The sequence below is a fragment of the Phoca vitulina genome, unplaced genomic scaffold, assembly GCF_004348235.1.
Source record: "Phoca vitulina isolate PV1807 unplaced genomic scaffold, GSC_HSeal_1.0 scaffold54, whole genome shotgun sequence".
Classification (NCBI taxonomy): Eukaryota; Metazoa; Chordata; class Mammalia; order Carnivora; family Phocidae; genus Phoca; species Phoca vitulina.
Window position 1 is genome coordinate 932188 of NW_022589757.1, and position 23369 is coordinate 955556.

At 40.7% G+C, this 23369-nt stretch overlaps 1 protein-coding gene across 1 annotated transcript in view; it reads right to left on the bottom strand.

The window, feature by feature from the left end:
* CNST (consortin, connexin sorting protein) overlaps positions 1 to 23369 on the bottom strand; it is a 112864-nt gene that overhangs the window by 50505 nt on the left and 38990 nt on the right. Inside the window, exon 2 of the mRNA XM_032389338.1 lies at positions 18945 to 19373. Coding sequence (XP_032245229.1) covers positions 18945 to 19323 — 379 coding nt within the window. The 5' untranslated portion in view covers positions 19324 to 19373. The remainder of the gene's footprint in view (positions 1 to 18944; positions 19374 to 23369) is intronic.

A 23369-nucleotide genomic window follows, 5' to 3' on the forward strand; every position in this document is an offset into this window, starting at 1 on the left:
AGACTGAGCCACCCAGGCGCCCCCTTCATCAAAAAATTGAAGCTAATTGTATTACCTACTTAATAAGGCTGTAAAGAAGATTAAATGAGATACTCCATAGAAAGCATGTATTGCAGTGGCTGGCAAACAGCAAGTGCTCAATTAATGCTGAAGAAAAAATTCTGTTTTAAAACCCAGCCAACTAAGGGGTACCTAGATGGTGCAGTTGGTTGAGCGTCTGACTCTTGGTTTTGGCTTGGGTCATGATCTCAGGGTCGTGAGACTGAGTCCTGCGTGGGTCTCCACACTGGGCACAGAGTCTGCTTGAGATTCTCTCTCTCCCTCTGACCCTCCCACTCGTGTTCTCTCTCTTTCTAAAAGAAATAAAATCTTAAAAACAAAACAAACAAAAAACAACAAAAACTCAGCTAGCTGTAATCAAATTAGCTCTATATGCCCCTGAATCTGATGCTCTATGAATTTTTTTGGGTGATTTCTTTTTTCTATACAACATAAAACTTAATATTTTAATCATTTTGAAGTGTACAATTCAGTGACATTAATTATATTCACAATGTTGTGCAACCATCACCACCATCCATTTCATAACTTTTTCATCATCCCAAACAGAAATACACACAGACACACACATGTATATATACATATAGAACACATTTTGTTTACCCATTTGTCAACAGACACTTAAGTTTGTTAACACCTTTTGGCTACTGTGAATAATACTGCTAAGACTACTGGTGTACAACTATCTGTTTGAGTCCTGGCTTTCAATGACTTTGGGCATATATCTAGACGTGGAACTGCTGGATTAAATGGTAATTCCATGTTTAACTTTTTGAGGAACCTCCAAAGTATTCTGCTAGAACTCTATGGGCTTTTAACTCATCTCAATTGCTGTATTCTTATAAGGCTTCAATATTTATACTCCCCACCCCTTACATCTTTTTTTTTTTTTTTTGAGAGAGAGAGCATGCACACTCGTGCAAGTGCACATGAGCGGGAGGAGGGGCAGAGGTCATCCAAAGCAGGCCCCATGCCCTGCACAGAGCCCAACATGGGGCTCTCGGTCTCACAACCTTGAGATCGTAACCTGAGCCGAAATCAAGAGTCCAACGCTTAACCCATTGAGCCACCCAGGCGCCCCTGCCTTCCATCTTTTAAACAGAATATCACTTCCCAAATGTTAATGATTTGATGTTTCTTTCTTTCTTTTAAGATTTATTTACTTATTTTAGAGAGAGAGTGTGTGCACACACGTGAGCAAGGGGAGGGGCAGAGAGATAAACCTCAAGCAGACTCTCCACTGAGTGTGGAGCCTGGTGTAGAACTTGACCCAGGACAGTAAGATCATGACGTGAGCTGAAATCAAGAGATGGAAGCTCAACCAACTGAGCCACACATACACCCCAATGAGTTGATGTTTCTTAATCAACAGCATTGGTGGGACGCCTGGGTGGCTCAGTCAGTTAAGCGTCTGCCTTCGACTCAGGTCATGATCCTAGGGTCCTGTGATGAAGTCCTGTATCAGGCTCCTTGCTCAGCAGGAAGCCTGTTTCTCCCTCTGCCTCTGCTGCTCCCCCTGCGTGTGCTCTCTCTGACAAATAAATAAAATCTTAAAAAAAAAAAATGAACCAGCATCCTTAATTAAAAAGCTCATAACCTACAAAAATATGAAATAATATTCTTCAGAGCTGTTCGACTTAATTCCAGCCTTTGGGCATAAGTCTTGCTATTGTAAAACCTAAAATTTAAAGGCCCTGAGGGGTACCTGGATGGCTCAATCAGTTAAGCACCCAACTCTCGGTTTCGGCTCAGGTCATGATCTCAGGGTCGTGAGAACGAGCCCTGCATCGGGCTCTGTGTTCAGTGCTGAGTCTGCCATTCAGAGGAAATAAATAAACTGATAGAAAACAACCCCATGGAAGCCCAGGATTAGACACTGGATTAGAAAAATAATTTAAATTTAAATATGCTCAAAGAGCTAATGGAAACCATGGACAAAGAACTAAGGGAAATCAAGAAAACAAGTAGGAATAAAATGAGAATATGAATAAAGAGAGAGAAATTATAAACAGAAATTAAAATTTTGGGAGCTAAAAAATACAGTGACTGAAATGAAAAATTCACTAGAAGAATTCAACAGCAGATTTAAGCAAGCAGAAAAAGGAATCAGTGAACCTGGAAGTATATTTGAAGAAGTAATAGCTGAAAACATCCCAAATTTCATAAAAAACACGAACCTACACATACAAGAAGCTCAACAAACTCCAAGCACAATAAATGCAAGGACAGCCACATTTAGACACATTATAGTCAAATTATCAAAACCTAGACACACAAAAAAAGAATTATTCCTCTTCTTCTTCTTTTTTTTTTAGTTTATTTGAGAGAGAGTACGAGCAGGGGAAGGGCCAGAATGACAATATGACAATTCTGCCCAAACAATCTACAGATACAGTGCAATCCCAATCAAATCCCAATAGTGTTTTCTGCCAAAAATTTCAAGGGACCCAGAATAGCCAAAACCATCCTGAAAAGGAACAAAATTCGAGGACTCATACTTCCAGATTTCAAAACTTACTATAAAGTTACAGTAAAAACACACTGTAGTACTGACATAAGGATAGACCTATTACATACAGACCAGTGATACAGAATTGAGAACCCAAGAATAAACGCTGATATGCATAGTTAATTTTTGACAAGGGTGCTATGGCTACTCAATGTGAAAAGGACAGTGCTTTCAACAAAGAGTGCTGGGGCAACTGGATATCTTCATGTAAAAGAATGAACTTGGACCCTTAGCTAATACCATATACAAAAACGAACTCAAAATGGATCAAAAATTGAGGCACCTGGGCGGCTCAGTTGGTTGAGCAACTAACTCTTGATTTCAGCTCAGGTTATAATCTCAGGGTCGTGAGATGGAGCCCTGAGTCAGCTCCGCACTAAGCACGGAGCCTGCTTAAGATTCTCTCTGCTTCTGGCCCTCTCCCCACTCGCACTCACTCTCTCTAATAAAAAAAAAAATGGATCAAAGACCTAAATGTAAGAGCTAAAACAATAAAACTCTTAGAAGAAAACACTGGGGTGTTATCTTCTTCACTCTGGATTTACCAATGATTTCTTGAAAACGGCATCAAAAGCACAGCAAATGAAAGAAAAAACTACATAAATTGGACTTTATCTAAATTAAAAACATTCTGCATCACAGGACACAATGATGTGAGTGAAAAGACAATCCACAGAATGGAAGAAAATATCTTCAAATCATAAATCTGATAAGGGATTAATACCTAGAATACATAAAGAACTCCTACAAATAAACAATAATGAAACAAACAACCCAATTGAACTGAGCAAAGGACTTGAATTGACATATCACTAAAGAAGATATAAAAATGGCCAATAAGCACATGAAAAGATGCTGAACGTCACCAGCCATTAGGGAAATGCACATCAAATCCACAATGAGATACCAGTTTATACCCCTTTTTATGGGTGTAGTGTAAGCCTGACCATTTGCTTTTTGGATATAATGTCTGGAATAAACATGCTGCCAGCGACATAACTAGATGAAGGGCCAGGCCACCCCACCCATGTAGTTCCCCTTTTCACAAAGCCCTTGTTGACCTAGATAACTCACCATTTGACCAACCCCTTCTCCCTCTGTGTGCTTTATTTCCTGCTCTTCTGTTTTAAATTCACCCACAAAGTCCTCGGTGCTCAATGACCTTGACCCAATAAAGGCAGAACCCCAGTCTGCTCTCCCTCTCTTTTTTGACAGGTGATCTTGTTGTGTGGCCTTGGGCATGCAATGTACCCTCTAGAACTTGTAAATTATAAACCTCGTTTTTTTCAAAGTTCACTTATGGTTGTTACTGAGGTGTGCCTTGTAATCACAGAAGAACCACAAGGGTCTGTCCAGCCACAGCATTGGCTCTGGTCAGGGAAATGTCTGTGGGGGTCGCCTCAAGTAATACAGGCTCAGGTAAGTGCCCCTGGCATTTCTAGCCCATGGCATCGCTATCTGTAGGCTGAGATGGACACAGAACAATGGCAATCATTGGACAAACGGACAGTAAGTGATGATGTGGACAAACTGGAACCCCTGTGAATTGCTGATAGGAATGTACAATGGTACAGCCGCTGTGGGACACAGTTTGGCAATTCCTCAAAACGTTAAATTTGAATTACCCTATGATCCTGCAATTCCATTTCTAGGTATATACACAAAATAGGTTTATTTCTAGGTACACAGGCACTCTAACACATATATATATGCCAATGTTCACAGCAGCATTATTCACATTTTTTAAAAGATTTTTATTTATTTATTTTAGAGACAGAGAGTTTGAGCAAGCGGGGGGGGGGGTGAGCAGAGGGAGAGGGACAAGCAGACTCCCTGCTGAGTGCGCAGCGAGATCATGACCTGAGCCGAAATCAAGAGTTGGACACTCAACCGACTGAGTCACCCAGGTGCCCCGCAGCATATTCACATTAGTCAAAAGTTGAAGGGATATTCATCGGCAGATGAACAGATATACAAAACGTGGTATATACATGCTGCAACATGGGCGAACTTGAAAACATTATGCTAAGTGAAAGAAGCCAGTCACAAAAAACCAAAAGATTATATGACTCTACTTAGATGAGTTATCTACAACAGGAAAATTCATACGACAGAAAGCAGAACTAAGGTTACCAGGGACTGGGGGAGGAAGGACGCAGAGCTATTGCTTAATGCTTACAGAGTCTCTGCTTAGAGTGATAAAAATTTTGGAAACAGTGGTAATGGTTACACAACATTATGAATGTAATTAATGGCCCTGAACTGCACACTTAAAATAGCAAATTTATGTTATACGTGTTTTACTGCAATATTAAAATAATAAAAGGGGAAAAAAGCCTTCATTTTTGTGATTTCATGTTATGATTCTTGGAGCCATTACAGAGCTGAATTCCTCAAACCGCCTGACTTGTTAATGCTGATGCATACCTTGGCCATAATTTTGGAAGATGGATCAGAAGTAATTTTTAGGGGTGCCTGGGTGGCTCAGTCAGTTGACTGGTGGACTCTTGGTTTCGCCTCAGGTGATGATCTCAGGGTCGTGATAGCAAGCCCCCAGGTCGGGCTCCCTGCTCACCTGGAGTCTGCTTCTCTCCCTCTCCCTCTGCCCCTCCCCACCACTCGCACACACTCTCTCTCTAAAATAAATTAAAAAAATTTTTTTTTTTTAAAGAAATACTTCTTAATAATGGTTTATGTAGCTCCGATGGCAGACCCTCTGTGCTTCAGTCCTTTTTCCTTCCACATTTCCTCACTGCAAGGTTCTGGGGAGTGCCATAAATGTGGAGAGTAGAGTGCTCATATTTAAATATCTTTGCTCACTGGCTAAGCACATTTAAGTGGAAAAAGGGAAGTATTCCCTCCTTTTCCTCAACACTAGACACAAGCGTTGTGAGTGAGATAAATCTGAAAATGAGCCAACTTCCTTATGACCTGACCTGAGGTCAAAGGGATTCCTTATGTAATCAGGGCACAATTACCATCGCCCCACCCGGCACATTCCTCTGTGTTCAGAGGGAGCAGCGCAGGGCTGTGGTTGGGAGCTGGGGCCGCAGTCCAGCTGCCCCGAGGACCTACGGGACGTGACTTGACTCCTCATAAATGCATGGCTAAGGATGACATACAGTAACGTGCGACGGACACCCAGTGCTTAGTAGGCACGAACTCAAAGTGGCAGTGCTGGTCTCTCGACTGAGTGTCTGGCAGGTGATTTCAGCGTCGATACAGGGATGGGACGTCATAAAAACAGCCTCAGGACTTTATTTTAGGCAGCTTCTTGAAAATCACTTAATGCTTCAGGATGTTGGGAGGGACAGAACTCAAACAAGGCTGAAAGCGCACTCCCTGCACCCGCTAAATCGCGTATGTTTTCAGTGCTTCAGGGACAATGTGCCATTAGAGATGCGGAAGGACAGCACCGTGTAACCTTCAAAAGAATATTCTTCTTTTCCCCTCAGGTAGATGCCAAGAAGGAAAGGACACATCTCTTCTTTTTTTGTTGTTTTTTAAGATTTTATTTATTTATTTGACAGAGACAGAGACAGCGAGAGCAGGAACACAAGCAGGGGGAGTGGGAGAGGGAGAAGCAGGCTTCCCTCCGAGCAGGGAGACCGACACGGGGCTCGATCCCAGGACCCTGGGACCATGACCTGAGCCGAAGGCAGACGCTCAATGACTGAACCACCCAGGCGCCCTGGGAAGGACACATCTCTTGAGTGGGAGGAGCCCTTTTGACAGCATGTGTGCTTTGCTGAGCTCTCGAAGAAGCAGAGCTCTAATTACTCATCAGAAATTTTACTGAGCCCAGCGTAACCACCATCTAGATTGACAAGCCTAACTCCATATTCATGCGTTGCTGCCTCTAGCCAGCCAGCCTTGAGCTCAAAGACCATTATTTCTTTTCTCCTTTCATATAAAAGACTCACTTAATTAGGATACAAACTGTCTGAATATCCTGAACTCAGTATTTAGATTTTTACAAATACACAGTGGATGTGAAAAAGCATTTCAAGACTCAAGGGTAATATGACAGACTCATGCCCATGGTGCTCCCATGGGCTGTTAAAGGCCAGTCTCCACATCCACTGACTCAGATTGCAAAAGCAGGTGATCCCATGAGCAGGTCTAAGTTACACCCTACCTATCACAGCTATTCCCGCAAGTTCCACCACTTTCTAGAATTTGCTCCAGGCTGTTTTCAATTCATATTCAAGGCACAATTAGCACACATAAATATTGCTGGGATTGAGACTCTAAATTATGTGTAATATGTTAACTAGCTGGATTGGATTCCCTAATTTTCCTCTTAGAAGTTTGCTTAGACATTTTATACTTTAACTCATTTTATTAAAAACTAAAAATATGAAGAGATTACCCTAAGCATGCATTTAATTATGCAATTTTCAGAATTGTCAATCAAGGTCTACAGACAAACACCAAAGTTGTTTTTTTTTTTTAATTTTAAGCACCACCAAAGTTTAAATGCAATTAATATGTTGTTTTTCCTTTAGAAGTACACTGCTAATCTCAAAATGGCTAAATTTTATGATATTTTTCAGTTCATTCCAAGCACATTGAATTCACCAGCTATCAAATATAAAATATTCCTTGGTTCTCTAGGATAAATAAAATTATCATATTTAATGGGGCTATAAGAAACGATCTTCTTATAAACTGAAATTACACATATTTTATTTCTCTAACAAATATAAAGGTATGCATTTAAATTCAACACTAAAAATAGTGCCTATTTGTGGAAGAAGAGAGAGGACCTAAATACCCAAAGGAAACCAGATTGCTAAATTTTCCTTTAAGCCTCCCTTCCCCCTCCTTAATATTCTGTGATTCTCGTAAAGCTACTGACATCAGATTCTCTTTGCATTAGTGGAATTATATGAGAAAGAAAAATTTAGAAAACCAGGAGTTAATTCGAACCTTCAAGAGTCAAAAGAAAAACACAGAGAAACATGCTGAATTCATTGCAGTTCACAAAAAAATTGATGTTATGTCGTATTCCATTATGCCAGTAATCTTTAAATTTTGCAGAGACAAAAGACTATACCCCAACTGTTTCTTCCTATCACCAAACCAACGACCACTTTCTTTAAAACTGTTTCACTGAGCTATAATTCACCTAAGATACAATCCACCACTTTACGTGTCTGTACAGTTCAATGGCTTTAGTGGAGTCAGTGCTGTGTAACCAACACCACAATCAATTTTACAAAGTTTTCATTACCCAAAAAAGAAACCCTGTACTGCCTACCACCAGTCTCTTTATTTCCCCCAACGTCCCCTGCTCTAGGTAGCCACTGATCTACCTTCTGTCTCTATGAAATTGCCTACTTGGGACATTTCATATTAAATGGAATCGTATAACATATGGCCTTTTGTGACTGGTTTCTTTGACTTAGTGTAAGGTTTTCATGTTGTAGCACATGTTAGTACTTTATTCTTTTTTTTTTTTTAGAGAGTGTCACACGGGAGGAAGGGGAAGGGGCAGAGGGAGAGGGAGAGAGAGAATCCTAAGCAGATTCCACGCCCAGCCCAGAGCGGGACACAGGGCTTGATCTCATGACCCTGAGATCACGACCAGAGCCAAAATCAAGAATTCAATGCTTAACCAGCTGAGCCTCCCAGGCGCCCCAGGACTTTATTCTTTTATTGCCAAATAATATGCTATTGTATGGCTATACCCTCTACCTGCTTTTGATCCAATGGCTACATTTTTCAAATGCCTACTTGCGTGCTTTTTTTTCAAAATTGGAGAGCCAGATGGATGTAATAACTTTGTTAAAAATACAACAAAACAATGAGAAAAACGCCCTTTTAATTAAGTACAGTGTTGACTCTGTGAATGATGTTTAGAAACTATTATTTTAAATAAATAAAGGTAAGAAGACATCTACTCTTTGCAGGGATTATGAGCAAACAACAGTTGGAGGGTGAAATAAAAACCAACAACCAAAAAACAAAAGACTACACAGAAAATTATTTAACTTTGGAAAGTCTGATTTGAACAGTAGAAAACTGAGAAGCCAAGTCCCTAAACATCCTACCTGAATTTATGCTTCCATTAAGCTGAGTTCTGTGAAATCAGAACAAAATATTCTTAGTAAAATAAAGACAAAAGTCTTCATTCATGCCTGTGTCAGTATATATGTGTAACTGCACAGAAATACTCACATAAAAATGTTTGGAGGTGTAAATTTCTCAATTTTTCCTTATACAAAAATATCACATTACAGACACTTGATGGAGAATGCTGGTTTCTACACAGAATTTGAAAGGCCGGATTGATAGAATTCCCTTCTTTTTCACCTTCTTTCTAGATAGCTATCAGAGCATGACTGAAATCACAAAAAATAACTATATAAGAAGGAGAAAGTTGTCTGACTGGCAGAGAGAGCAAATCCTCAAGCAGACTCTGTGCTGAGAGGGGAGCTGGAAGTGGGGCTGGATCTCACGACCCCAAGATCTGGAGCCAAAACTAAGAGTTGGATGCTTGACTGAGCCACCCAGGTGCCCCAGAATGTCACTTTTTAAATTATATTATAAAAAAGAGTGGCTTCTGGGGTGATCTGGCTGGCTCAGTCAGTGGAGCGTGCGTGTGGCTCTTGGTCTCAGGGTTGCGAGTTCAGGCCCCACATTGGGCGTAGAGTTTACTTAAAAAAAATGTGGCTTCTAACTGGGGTGCTGCTCTGTCTTGGACTGCTACCCCTGGGGGAAGCCAGCTGTCATGGTGTAAGGGGTACTGGGAGGTAAGCCACACAGGGAGGGACACGGGCCTGCCACGTACCATTTGAATGAGCTTGGAAGCACATTCTCCAGCCCCAGTCCAAGCCTTCACATGACTGCAGGCCTGGCCAGTAGTTGACCGAAATCTCATGAGAGCCTCAAGCCAGAGGTAGCAAGCTAAGCCACACCCAGATTCCTGACCACAGAAGCCATGAAATAATAAATGTTTTTTGTTTTCAGCTGCTACATTTTATGAGAATTTGTTATGCAGCAACAGATAACACACAGACCATGCAAAATTCTTCAATTTTCTGCTTTTTTGATTATATTCTGCTGTCCCTTCCCATACATGTTTGTGTTTTCAGTTGCAACAAACCCCATTCCCAATGCTCCTGGAAATGGCACCATCTGTTGGAAGAGCTGGAGGATAGCAGAGCGCACATTTCTACGGTTCTAGCTATCAGGTTAGGATCATCCTTAGAAGTAGGGGTGGGGGCATCTGGGTGGCTCAGTCGGTGAGGCGTCTGCCTTCAGCTCAGGTCATGATCCCAGGGTTCTGGGATTGAGTCCCACATCTCACTCCCCTGCTCAGCGGGGAGCCTGCTTCTCCCTCTGCCTGCCGCTCTGCCTACTTGTGATCTCTCTCTCTCAAAAATAAATAAATAAATAAATAAAATCTTTAAAAAAAAAAAATAGAAGGAGGTGACATGTTCCCCCAAACTATCAACTCCCGCCTGATCTGTCCGCGAAAGCTTTCCACTATTTCATTAGTGGTCAGAATACCCAGACGATACTTGAAGCTCATGCCCGCCATCCTCCAAACTGCTTCCTCCGTTCCACACACTGGACATCTGTCAGTTCCATAAGCAAGCAGTGCTCCTTCCTGTGCCAAGGCACTGCTCTGGGCACTGACTTCCAGCACAACACATGCACTCTTGTGACAACTGTATTATTTAACTTAACACCTGCTTTCCCACTAAACTCCAGGAGTCCATGAGGGTTAGAGCAAGATCTGTCTTGTCATCGCTGTATTTCTATTGCCTGGGAAATATTTACACAGTAGAAAGTTAATAAAAGTTGGCGAATTACCATTGTTATTATTATGAATCCTACTGGGAGAACCTCACTGTTTAGCAGGACAAGGAGAACTCTGCTACACAGGAAACACATCTGGCTCATCAGGAGCCCCTGGGTTCACATCCTCTTTCTCTCCCTGTCTCCTGCAGAGGAAGACAAGGCACCTTGTAGATTAAACCTGAATTTTCTCACTTATAAAAATTAAGGGGTGTAGCTTCTGGGTTGGTGAACATGCTGGGATATGGGAGAGTAGTATGCCTGGAGAGGGAGTGGAAAGCTCCCCCCACCCCGCCCTTCCCCCAGGCCCTGCCCTATGCATCCCTTTCATCAGGCTGTGCCTGAGTTCTATCCTTTTATAATAAAATCAGTGATCTATTAAGTAAAAATCAATCAATCAATAAAATAAAAAATAAAAATAAATTAAAAAATAAAAAGGGGTTCGAGTAGGCCATTTTCAAGATCCTTTCTGGCTTTCCAAAAGCTACATCGTTAGCCAAGATCACAGTCCTGAAATCTAGACCAACTACCTGTTCAGCATGTCCACTTGGATGTCTAAGGGATCCCAAACACCTGACCCCAAATTGCCACACTGCCCTCTGCCCTACTCTCCCCAGACTTGTTCCTTGTCTCTCTACATTCCCACCCTCTGCAGGCAGCATTATTATGCATCTGGTGCCTAAACCACACAACTGGGGCTAATCCTGGACTCTTCCACACCTCATCTATGACCCAGTCCAGTCAATTCTACCCCCTTAATAACTCTCACTCCACTTACTTCTCTCCAGCCCCACAGCTACTCCCTCAGTAAGGACCACCGGCAGCATCTCCTGCAGAGATTATTAGAAAAGCCCCTTAACCGGGGTGCCTGGGTGGCTCAGTCGTTAAGCGTCTGCCTTCGGCTCAGGTCATGATCCCAGGGTCCTGGAATCGAGCCCCACGTCGGGCTCCCTGCTCCGCGGGAAGCCTGCTTCTCCCTCTCCCACTCCCCCTGCTTGTGTTCCCTCTCTCACTGTGTCTCCCTCTGTCAAATAAATAAATAAAATCTTAAAAAAAAAAAAAAAGAAAAGCCCCTTAACCACTTGCACTGCCTCTGATCTTGCACTATTCTAACCCTTCTCCACACTGTAGACTGAGCGATCTTTCTGAAAACTGCAACTCACATCACATCACTCCTGTTCAAACTTGCCCAGAAGGCCCAAACTGGTTATTACAAAACAATAATGCTTTATAACCTGGACCGTGTTGATCTCTCTACTCTTGTACTCTCTACTATTTCTAGTATAGAACCCTAGATGCGTTCTTCCCTTCTATTCTGCTCCAGACAAACTGAATATCAACAGTTGCTGAAATGTGGGGTGTTCCCTTCTCAGAATCCTCTGGGCTTTAGTCCGTGGTGTGCTACCTCTACCATCCTTCCTTTGCCCTCTCTCCCCATCTCCTTTCCTTAGCTAGCATGTATTTGTCCCTGTCTCAGCCTGGATGTCCGATCTCATCAACTCCTCCAGGAAGGTTCCCATAGCCCTTCTAGAACAGCATTTCCACAGCCCTGTGCTTACTTAGTATCAGCCGTGACTCCCATCCTGCTAGACTGAACTTGTTAGTCACGTGGCTCCCACACTCAAGCACAAAACTCAAAGGCAGGTTCACCAACAGTATTATCATGCCTGGCATACATACAATGCTCAATTAATGTCTGTTGACGAAGTAACCCTGTATGGTTATACAAAAGTGTAAAAAAAGTTTTTTATAAGGGGAAGAATTCTTCTGTGATATAAATTCTTCATCTAGTCTATCTTAAAACATTTTTGTGGTGGGGGTGCCTGGGTCGCTCAGTTGGTTAAGCCTCTGGACTCTTGGTTTCTGCTTAGGTCCTGATCTCAGGATCCAGGGATCAGGCCCCATGTTGTACTCCCTGCTCACTGGGGAGTCTGCTTCTCTGCCTCTCTCTGCCCTCCCCCCACTCGCGTGCACTCTCTCTCTCAAATAAAAATAAATCTTTAAAAAAAAATTTTTTGTGGTGGATAGACTAATGGCCCCCCCATGTTCTAATCCCCATAAATACATTACATCACAAAGGGGAATTAGGCTGCAGATGGGATTAAGGTTGTTAGTTAATTAGTTGACCTTAAAAAAAAAAAAAGGCAGATTATCCTAAATTATCTGGGTGGGCCCAGTGTAATCACAAAGGTCTTTACACATGGAGGGACCTGGCATGCAATTGTTGGCTTTGAAAATGTAGGAAAGGTGACCACAAGCTGAGAAATGCAGCCTCCAGAAGCTGGAAAGGCAAGGAAGCTGAATTTTCCCTGGAGCCTCGGGAAAAGAATGCTGACACCTCAAGACCTGTGTCAGATTCCTGACCTACAGAACTGTACAGTAATAAATTTGTGTCAGTTTTAAGCCACCAAAGTTGTGGTCATTTGTTATGGAAGCAATAGAAAACTAATACAATTTTAATATTGGGACTTTTTTAAAATAAAGCGAATTTTGGCTAAGAACCTTAAAGTCCCCTTCTGATTCTAGAATTACTTGAATCTATGTAAACCTGGAACTCTTTTATTCTATTGTTACCTACGAAACAGCTACCTTTCAGAGGAGATATGATCTGTCTTCTTTGATCAATCCCTTACTGAGAGAAGAATAAAAAGAGAGGCTACTGTTTCTGCAGGTCACTTTCCAAAGAAATTTTATTTTAAGAGGGCTGGAGCAGAGATAAGGTAAACCAGGACTTCAGAATCTTCAAAGTTTACTGTATAGTTTATAAGAGAGTTAAATTGCTCATTTACCTACCTAATGAACAGAATGGGCTACAACCCCAAAATATCAATACCAGAATCTATCATTCTTAGACGGGTTTAGCCAGGCCTTTCCATTTTTTTCTTTTAAGATTTTATTTATTTATTTGAGAGAGAGAGAGAGAGCACAAGTAGGCAGAGCGGCAGGCAGAGGGAGAGGGAGAAGCAGGCTCTCCGCTGAGCAGGGAGCCTGATGCAGGGCTTGATCCCAGGACCCTGGGATCATGACCTGAGCCGAAGGCAGACACTTCACCAACTGAGCCACCCAGGTGCCCCCACTTTCCATTTTTTAATTCAAATGCTCTTAGGTAGGTATGCATAGTCCTGTCATATCAAAGTCCTCATCAATCCCAGTATCTCAATCCTGGCCAAAATTATAGCACATATATTACTCAGCCGACTCCACTAGGCATTCAGGTTTGTGGGCCAACTCTAAAGGTTCTACTATGGTGGAAGCCAGACAGGTAAACTTCAAATCTGGCATTTGCATTATCAGTTAGTTTTATGGCATTCACAGTTATTACTTCAGACGTCAGTTAAAGTATTGATAAACGCCAGCAGGCACGTGATACCTAACATTATGCTAGGGAGGCATTGGAAATAGGTTTTTCAGAATATACCTTAGGGGAGCAAGGCAGGGACAGCTAAGCCTGAAAAGAGAGTATTAAAAAGATCTCAGGAGATAAGAAAGATAGTGACAAAAGAAGTAAGATGGACTTAAAGTCAAATTAAACCAATTTCTTAATTTCATTGAATGTTGCTCCTGGTCACGCCACTCAGAAATCATCCCATGACACACCCAAAGACTACAGGTACCATTTAGAAGCTGGGTACTTGATAAAGTGCTTTACATACAGGATCACTCATTCTAAGGACAATCTTGCAGAAGTGGTAGGATCAGTTGTCCTACAGATAAGGGAACAGGCTCAGGGAAGTAAGTTGCTTTCCTAAGCTCACATGGGTAGGAACAGGCAGAGCCAAAGTCTTTGCTCTTTTCACTGTGCAAGCCTGACTCCAGCCACAGATGTGTTTCCAAGATTTGTTTTCCTCTAGCTTTGACGCCCTCTTTGTCACCGCCGAGCTGGAGGCTGCCAGAGGAACAAGTCAGGGCATTGAATACGAGTGGCAAATCAATCTGGAAGTTCTTCCTTTCTCAATTTCCATGTGCTGCCTATCTCTGGCTTCCTGCCATTTGCTGAACTGTTCAGTTAAATGCTTAGATACGGGGTGACTGAGTAAATAACGTATGTTCTACGGCAACCATCAAACACTTAATCTGAACTTGCTTTTTACAACCACACAAAATTTATGGGTTAATGGTTGCCATGGGCTGGGGTGGGGGAGCGGACAGAGAAATGGGGAGTGACTGCTAATGGATACAGGATTTCTTTAGAGGGGGATAAAATGTTCTAGAATTAGATACTAGTGATGGTTGTATAACTATGTGAATATATTAGAACCAAGAGGTACACTTCATGAAGGTGAATTTTATAGCATGTAAGTTCCATGTGAATGAAAAGGACTATAGCTACAATCAAAGAATCAGATATTAACAAGTGTTGGCGAAGATGTGGAAAAATTATACCCTCATACATTGCTGGTGTAGCCACTTTGGAAGATAGTTTAGCAGGTCCTCAAGAAGTTAAAGTGTCTATTTATGATGCAGCAATTCTACTCCTAGGCATACATAACCAAAAAAGGGAAAATATATGTCCACATGAAAACTTTTTTGCTAATGTTCATAGGAGCATTATTCAGCATAGCCAAAAAGTAGAAAACAGTTCAAATGCCCATCAGCGGACAAATAGATATGAAATGTGGTATATTCATTGCAGTGGAATACTAATGGATAATAAAAAGAAAAAAGTATTGATATGTGCGGGTGCAACGTGGATGAATTTTAAAAACATTACACTAAGTGAAGGAGCCGGTCATAAAAGACCATATATTGGACAATTCCATTTATATGAAATGTCCTGAGGAGACAAATTTATAAAGAAAGAAAGTAGATTAGTGGTTGCCTAGGGCTGGGATAAATGGGACGTGACTTCGCTAATAGGTATGGGTTTCTTTGTGTGATGAATGATGAAAATTGACGGTGGTTATGGTTGTCAGCTTTGGGAATATACTAAAAATCAGTGAATTGTACACATTAAGTAGGTGAAGCGTATGGTATGTGAATATCTCAATAAAGCTGTTAAAAAATTTGGGGGGGGAAAGAAGGGCTGAGGGAGGGGGTGAGGGAGAATCTCCAGCAGGCTTCACGCCCAGTGCGGAGCCCAACACAGGGCTCGATCTCAAGACCCTGAGATCACGACCTGAGCCGAAATCAAGGGTCAGATGCTTAACTGACTGAGCCACCCAGGAGCCCCAAGCTGTTAAAAACGTATCAGCTAATTTTCATTCCTTTTTAGGATATTAAAGTTATGCTAGACTCAACTATAGTAAAAACTTGATGTAATGCAGCTTGAAACCTGCTTAGTTGACTACATTACAGGGATTCAACTCTCTAAAGGAAACAAAGTCTCATGATATAATGACAACTGGACTTTTGTGAGGCTGAGTTTAAGGTTAAACTTGTAAATAATGACATGTCTCCTAATATTGCTCTACTTCTTTTTCCGGCACTAGCTTTTAGATATACAAAAAATTATTACAAAAAAACAAAAAAGAAAGAAAAAATTATTACAAATTAAACTACATAAAGAGGCATAAGAGTAAATAAATTCACCTTAATATATTTCTTTTATTTATTTATTTATTTTTTTAAAAGATTTATTTATTTATTTGAGAGAGCGAGAATGAGAGAGAGAGAGAGTACATGAGAGGGGGGAGGGTTAGAGGGAGAAGCAGGCTCCTCGCCGAGCAGGGAGCCTGATGCGGGACTCGATCCAGGGACTCCAGGATCATGACCTGAGCCGAAGGCAGTCGCTTAACCAACTGAGCCACCCAGGCGCCCCAATATATTTCTTTTAAAAAGTGTTGCGAGAGCACCTATCTATAAAAAAAATTTTATTTCTGGTCTGGAATTGAATATCATGTTTTATATATCATTTTGCATTTGAAAGGCTGTTCTGTTATTAGAAAAGTACCCATCTGTAAAATTTTGAAACTTCATTTACTTAGGATCTTAGAATTTCACAGTAATGGAAGAACTACCATGCCCATGTCTAGACACCTATGCATGGACTCTCTGCATTGATTGTTCTGACCTAGTGAATGAATTTGGGAGCGACAGGACAGAGACATCTTTAGGCAGCTTTACTCCAGCTAAAGATGATGATGCTGAACTGTGGCACTGGAGATGGAGAGAAACAGACTAACCAGAGAGATCTCAGGGAGATTCGATCACTTGGACCTGGTGATGGGGTGTGTACTGAGAGAGGATAGGCTTCAGCGAACTCTCAGGGAACAGTGAGAAGAGCTCCCAGGCCATCCTAAAGCTTCCCATTCCAGGTCCTTCCAGGTCTAGAAAGAAGTAATTCTGCCCTCCTGGGACTCCTTCCACCCAGCTTAAAATTCTTCTGCCCACCCACACTTATGTTCTTTTAATTTAACAACAAAACTCAAAGTACAAATAAAAATGTACCTCTTACATTAAAAAAAAAACAAAAACTATATAGATACAGAGGTGAATCACCAAACTTTAACCAAGTTTAGACCATACCATCTCTGCTCAGGAATCTAAGGAATTCATAGCTCAGAAAGGAATTTTATAGATATATTTGGATGAACATCATTATTATACAGTTGAGAAAACTAAAGTACAGAATGGTTAAGTCTCACCAAGTGACCAAAACCAGAAGTAAGATTTGAATGTAGGTTCTGCAACTCCTAATTCAGTTTTCTTACACTTTTAAACTCATTTTATTTAAGATATATAATATACAATATATAAGATATATAATAGAATTTTAAAGCTAATCTATATAAAGACTATCCCTGAGTTTTATAAATCATATATTTCAAATGCATTAGGGGACAGTAATTCTACACATATCTGCTCACTGGATAATAAATACCGAATAACTTTAAATAATATAATCACACCTAGGGAAAATGAAATAAGGTCATGGAAAGAAGGAATAAAAGGAGCTATGATTGACCCATTTCATATGCAACTAGGTCTCAGTTCCTAAAAACATCAAAAGAACATATTAGAGAGGCACAAATTGCTCTTGAATTACAGTCATTAGATAAATCAATTTATATACAAATAGCACTACATACATCATCTGTTTATCTTAGATCTTTTAAGAAAAGGCTCTCACATCTCTTTGCAAAATTAATTTTAATTTTCTTTAAGCAAACTAAGGAAAAGCAAAGATGAAGGGATCAGTTAAATGGAAAGCCTAATTATGAGCTACATTAAAAAGTTAACAAATCACTTTATTGAATAAAGAAGGATAAATCTGTATGAACTGGAAAGTTTCATCTTTTACTCCAAATTAACAAAATAAATAAAAAAACAGGATATGGAGAGATCAACTATATTTCTAAGCAGCCAAAGAAGCAGAAGATGAGGAGACACTCCCCTTAGTTCTCTTGAGCCTCATGCAAAGACTGCTGGCTTAGGTAAGGTGGTGTTACACTACAGAGTCCCAGCCTCGGACGTGTCAGAACTCTCCAGTCCCACATGTTCCTGATGGAAAATAACCAGAGGCTGCCTCTTCCTAAGGGTGCCCTGTGTGATTCAGGAAAAAAAGTCCATAGCTCCAAACTTTAACTGCCAAACTATATACCAAATGAGAAATACCCCGGGGGGGTGCGGGGAGGAAAAGAAAAAGAAGAAAGAAATACTCTGAATTACTTTGTAACCAAAGTGATATAGACAATGAAAGCTAGATGTCTTATTCAACATTGATATAAAATGTGTATCAATATATGTTAACACATATTATCCACTTACTAAGTGAGTTGGAAAGATCCTGTAAAAGAATTTACTGGGACCGGGCGCCTGGGTGGCTCAGTCATTAAGTGTCTGCCTTCGGCTCAGGTCATGATCCCAGGGTCCTCGGATCGAGTCCCACATCAGGCTCCCTGCTCGGCAGGAAGCCTGCTTCTCCCTCTCCTACTCTCCCTGCTGTGTTCCTGCTCTCGCTCTCTCTCTCTCTCTGTCAAATAAATAAATAAAATCTTTAAAAAAAAAAAAAAAGAATTTAAAACTGGACCAGCACCTCACTCTCTCGCTCAAAAAAAAAAAAAAAAAAGGTCGTGAGATCGAGCCCTGCACTGGGCTCCACACTGAGCGTGGAGTCTGCTTGAGATTCTCTCTCACCCTCTTCCTCTGCCCTTCCCCCTGCTCTCACTCTCTTTCTCAAATAAAAAATAAAATAAAATAAAAACTATACCAGCACAAAAACTCACAGATGAGAGATCAAAGCCACAGTGATGACAGAATGAAATTTTTAGGGCTGATACTGGTAGAAAATGGTCTAATTTATGAAGGAAGACTATATATATTTAAAAGATCTCGTGTGAAAACATGTACAAATAACTTCAATTTCAGCACATTTATTATAGCAAATTACTGGGAATCACCATAAAGAAGTAGCTGAATAAATCATGCACACCCATGCGAGCAAACACTGTGGAAAGATGTCATGCACGTCACACGCCACACAGTTGGATCTCCATGTGCTGCTGGAGAAGTAGCTACAGAGTATAACAAGAGAAGTAAAGCAAGATGCAGGACAGTACAGAGTATGGGATGAGAAGATAGTTTATTTTAGGTAAAGAATAGTATAAAAAATAATTTTTAAAAATACCTTGTGGTATCTTCTTAGTTGTGCCTCTTTTGGCTCTCGGGCTTCTTTTTCCAGGTATGTTTTTGTCCTTTCCCATGAGGGCCTGCCCATCCTTGGGGCTTTCACAAGAAGTGTTTTCCGAGCTCTCGCACACGGCCACCTCACTGCTGGGTGGGCAGTTTTCGTTATTGTTGAGACTGTCCTGGGCAAGCACATCAGGCTGGCCCATGGCGCTGGCACCACTGCTGAGACACTCGTACCCGTCCCCATCCAGCTGATTTTCATTTTCATCCGAGGCAGAAGGCAAGCGTGTCCCTATGCTTCCCACGCCGTCACCGGGATGACACCCATCTTGTGACTCTATCTGCAGATTATCTGTAGGAGTTCTGCTGTCATCCATCAGAACATCTTTTGTGGAACCATTTAAGTTTCAATCAAGTCCGTCCATGTCTACAAAGACAAAAAGAAAAAAAGCTACTTTACCTCTGGATTTGCAGCGATCTTTGAATTTCCTTTTCTCTTGGGTTGTCTTACTGTAAGTAGGGAAAGGATGGAAATGACAGAGGTTCATTCCTTCTACTTCTTCCCCACTCACAACCCCACCCAACCTCACTGGGGTCTGGCTTGAATATAACGGTTCTCAACCCTGGCTGCGTGTTTCTTACCTGGAGAGCTTGTCCAGCATGGAGCCCTGGGACTCATATGTTTTTTTAAGTTCTCTAAGTTATTTTACTGTGTACCATGGGACCACGGCCTTAATGAAAGAAATTACTGCTAAAATCAATTGCTCGTTATCGCTGGACACTTACCAGACAAATGAAAGTTGTGTAAGTCCTTTGGCTGAACAGCAGAAATATTTGCAAACACATTTACAGATATTTTAAAAATAAATGGAAAAAAAGGTATGTGGAAAATTCAGATAGTATATGGTAATACTCTATTCTCATTACATCACTTACTTCTAAAAAGGCGCCCTGGAAAGTACGTTAGAATTGTCAGCAAATTCCTTTTATACAATTAAAAGAAAAAAAAGAGGGGCATTATTAACTCTAGACTACTTTAGACTTAGAAAATCTAAATCTGATCCAAGGATCCTTCTAACATTGTAAAGATACAGAAAATAGATTCTAAGTCTTTTACCAGACATGTTTTGTCCCCCCTTATCATCCAAAAGTATATTACATTTTAAGGAAAATGATGCCAGCAAGACTCTGAAATTTTTTGCTTGCCAATCATTATTTTGGGTTTGAATCAAATATAATATTCCAGTAATCTAAGAAAAATTTTAGTGACTTTCTAAATTCTTTAATATAAATGCTTATTTGGTGTTTAGAAACATGTAAATAAAGTACAATTCTTTTAAAACATGAAAATGAAGTACAAAATAAGACATTAGCCCTGCACTGATTGTATCATATGTTTTCAACATATTTTGCAACTGGAATATTTTATTTGATTCAGAATACAAGTACTGGTTGGCAAACATAAAAATATCTAAATCTGGATGGTATCATTTTCCTTATACCACATATCTATATTAACTTAGGTTTAGCCCTAAAATAAATTCTAAATAGAGTATAATTTTTGGGGCGCCTGGGTGGCTCAGTTGGTTGGGCGACTGCCTTCGGCTCAGGTCATGATCCTGCAGTCTCGGGATCGAGTCCCGCATCGGGCTCCCTGTTCAGCGGGGAGTCTGCTTCTCCCTCTGGCTCTCATGCTCTCTCTATCTCATTCTTTCTCTCAAATAAATAAATAAAATCTTTAAAAAAAAAAAAAAAAAAAAAAGTATAATTTTTAATTTAAAAACAGTTATTATTTTAATGAACTGTCTTTTAGATTACTATCATGAAAGAACCCAAGCTCGAATGACTTATAAAATGTATGTGGCTAAAACAAAGATCAATAGAACAGAATAGGGAGCCCAGAAATAAACCCACAATGATATGGTCAATTGATCTATGACAAAGGAGGCAAGAATATACAATGGGGAAAAGGCAAGCTCTTCAATAAACGGTGGGGAAAACTGAACAGTCACATGTTAAAGAAGGAAAACTGCACAACTTTCTCACACCAAATATACACAAAAATAAACTCTAAATGGATTAAAAAGACCTAAATGTGAGACCTGAAGGCATAAAACTCCTAGAAGAAAACACAGCCAGTATAACTCTTGGACATTGGCCTTAGCATCACCTTTCTAGATATATCTCCACAGACGAGGGAAACAAAAGCAAAATAAACTGTTGGAACTACATCAAAATAAAAAGCTTTTGCAAGTGAAGGAAACCAACAAAATAACATGGCAACCTACAGAATGGGAGAGGATATCTGCAAACGCCATATCCAATAAGGGATTAGTATCCAAAATATATAAAGAATTTACACAACTCAAGACCAAAAAGCCAAATAATCTGATTTAAAAATGGGCAGAGTACCTGAATAGACATTCTGCCAAAAACAAAACTAAACAAAAAACAAAAAACACACAGATGGCCAACAAAACATGAAAGGATGCTCAGTATCACTCATCAAGAGGGAAATGCAAATCAAAACCACAATGAGGTATCACTTCACACCAGTCAGAATGGCTAGGATCAGAAAGACAAGATATAACAAGTGTTGGCAAGAATGTGGAGAAAAGGGGAACCCTTGTGCACTCTTGGTAGGAATGCAAACTGGTGCAGCCAGTCTGGAAAACAGTATGGAGGTTCCTCAAGACATTAAAAATAGAAATACCAGATGATGTAGCAATTCCACTCCTAGGTATTTACCCAAAGAAAACAAAAACACTAATTTGAAAAGATATACACTGCCAATATCACAGCATTGTTTACAATAGCCAAGTATGGAAGCAACCTAAGTATATCCATTGATTGATGAATGGATAAAGAATATGTGGTATATATACACAATGTAATAATACTCGGCCACAAAAAAGAATGAAATCTTGCCATCTGCGACAACATGGATGGACCTAGAAGATATTATGCTAAGTACGATGAATCCGATTAAGACCAATATATGATATGATTTGACTTATATGTGGAGTCTACAAACCAAACCAACCAACCAACCAACCCACAACAACAAAAAAACAGAATCATAAATACAGAGAACAAATTGTTGGTTGCCAGAAGGGAGGGCTTGGGGGTAGGGGTGAAAATGGTGCAGGTGATTAAGAGGTGCAAACTTTCAGTTATAAATAAGTGACAGGGATGAAAAATGCAGCATAGGGAATATAGTGAATAATACTGTAATAACCTTGTGGTGACAGATGGTAATTATACTTACCATGGTGAGCCCAGCAATAATATATAGAACTGTAGACCATTATGTTGTATACCTGAAGATAATGTAACATTTTACATCAACTAAACTTCAATAAATCAATAACCAAGTAAATAAATAAAGTGCATGTAGCTAATATGGTGGAAACTACCCAAATGTCCACTGACGGATGAGTAGTTAAACAAGGTGCAGTATATTCATGCCAGGGAATATTACCTAGCCATAGGAAGGAATGAAGTTCTGATACATGGAAAAATATGGATGCACCTTGGGCAACCCTCTTGGGTCCCCTCCCTCCTTGGGAGCTTTGTACTATCACTTTGCTATCGCTCAATAAACTTTGCTAAAAAAAAGAAAAAGAGGGGCGCCTGGGTGGCTCAGTCGGTTAAGCATCTGCCTTCGGCTCAGGTCATGATCCTGGAGTCCTGGGATCAAGCCCTGCATCAGGCTCCCTGCTCCACGGGAAGCCTGCTTCTTCTTTTCCCACTCCCCCTGCTTGTGTTCCCTCTCTCGCTGCCTCTCTCTCTGTCAAATAAATAAATAAAATCTTAAAAAAAAAAAGAAAATAAAAAAGAAAAAAATATGGATGAACCTTGACAGCATTATACTAAGTGAAGTTAGCCTGTATGATTCCACTTGCATGAAATTTCTACAACAGGCAGATTCGTGGAGACAGAAAACAGACTAGAGGGGCAGTGGGCAGGAGAGACAAGGGAGTTCTGTGTGATGGTTGCATAGTTTTGCTCAGGGTGACAGAAAAGGTTTGGAAATGCAGTGGTGATGGGTACGCAGAGCCCTGGTGTCACTAACGCCACCGCATCCTAGAGTGAAAACCAGTTAAAATGGCACATGGTACGTATACTTGATCACAGCAATGAAAAGAAATTCAGGCAGCTATGCAGGGAAAATGTCAGTCCTTAAAACTAGGAACAGCCTCGGCGGTCTTCTAAATAATCAAGTTATGTATTTTTTTAAGATTTTATTTATTTGAGAGAGACAGAGAGCACGAGCAGGGGGAGGGGCAAAGGGAGAGGGAGAAGTAGACTCCCCCATGGGGTTCGACGTGGGGCTTGATCCCAGGACCCTGGGATCGTGACCTGAGCCGAAGTCAGACACTTAACGACTGAGCCACCCAGACGACCCTAATCAAGGTATATT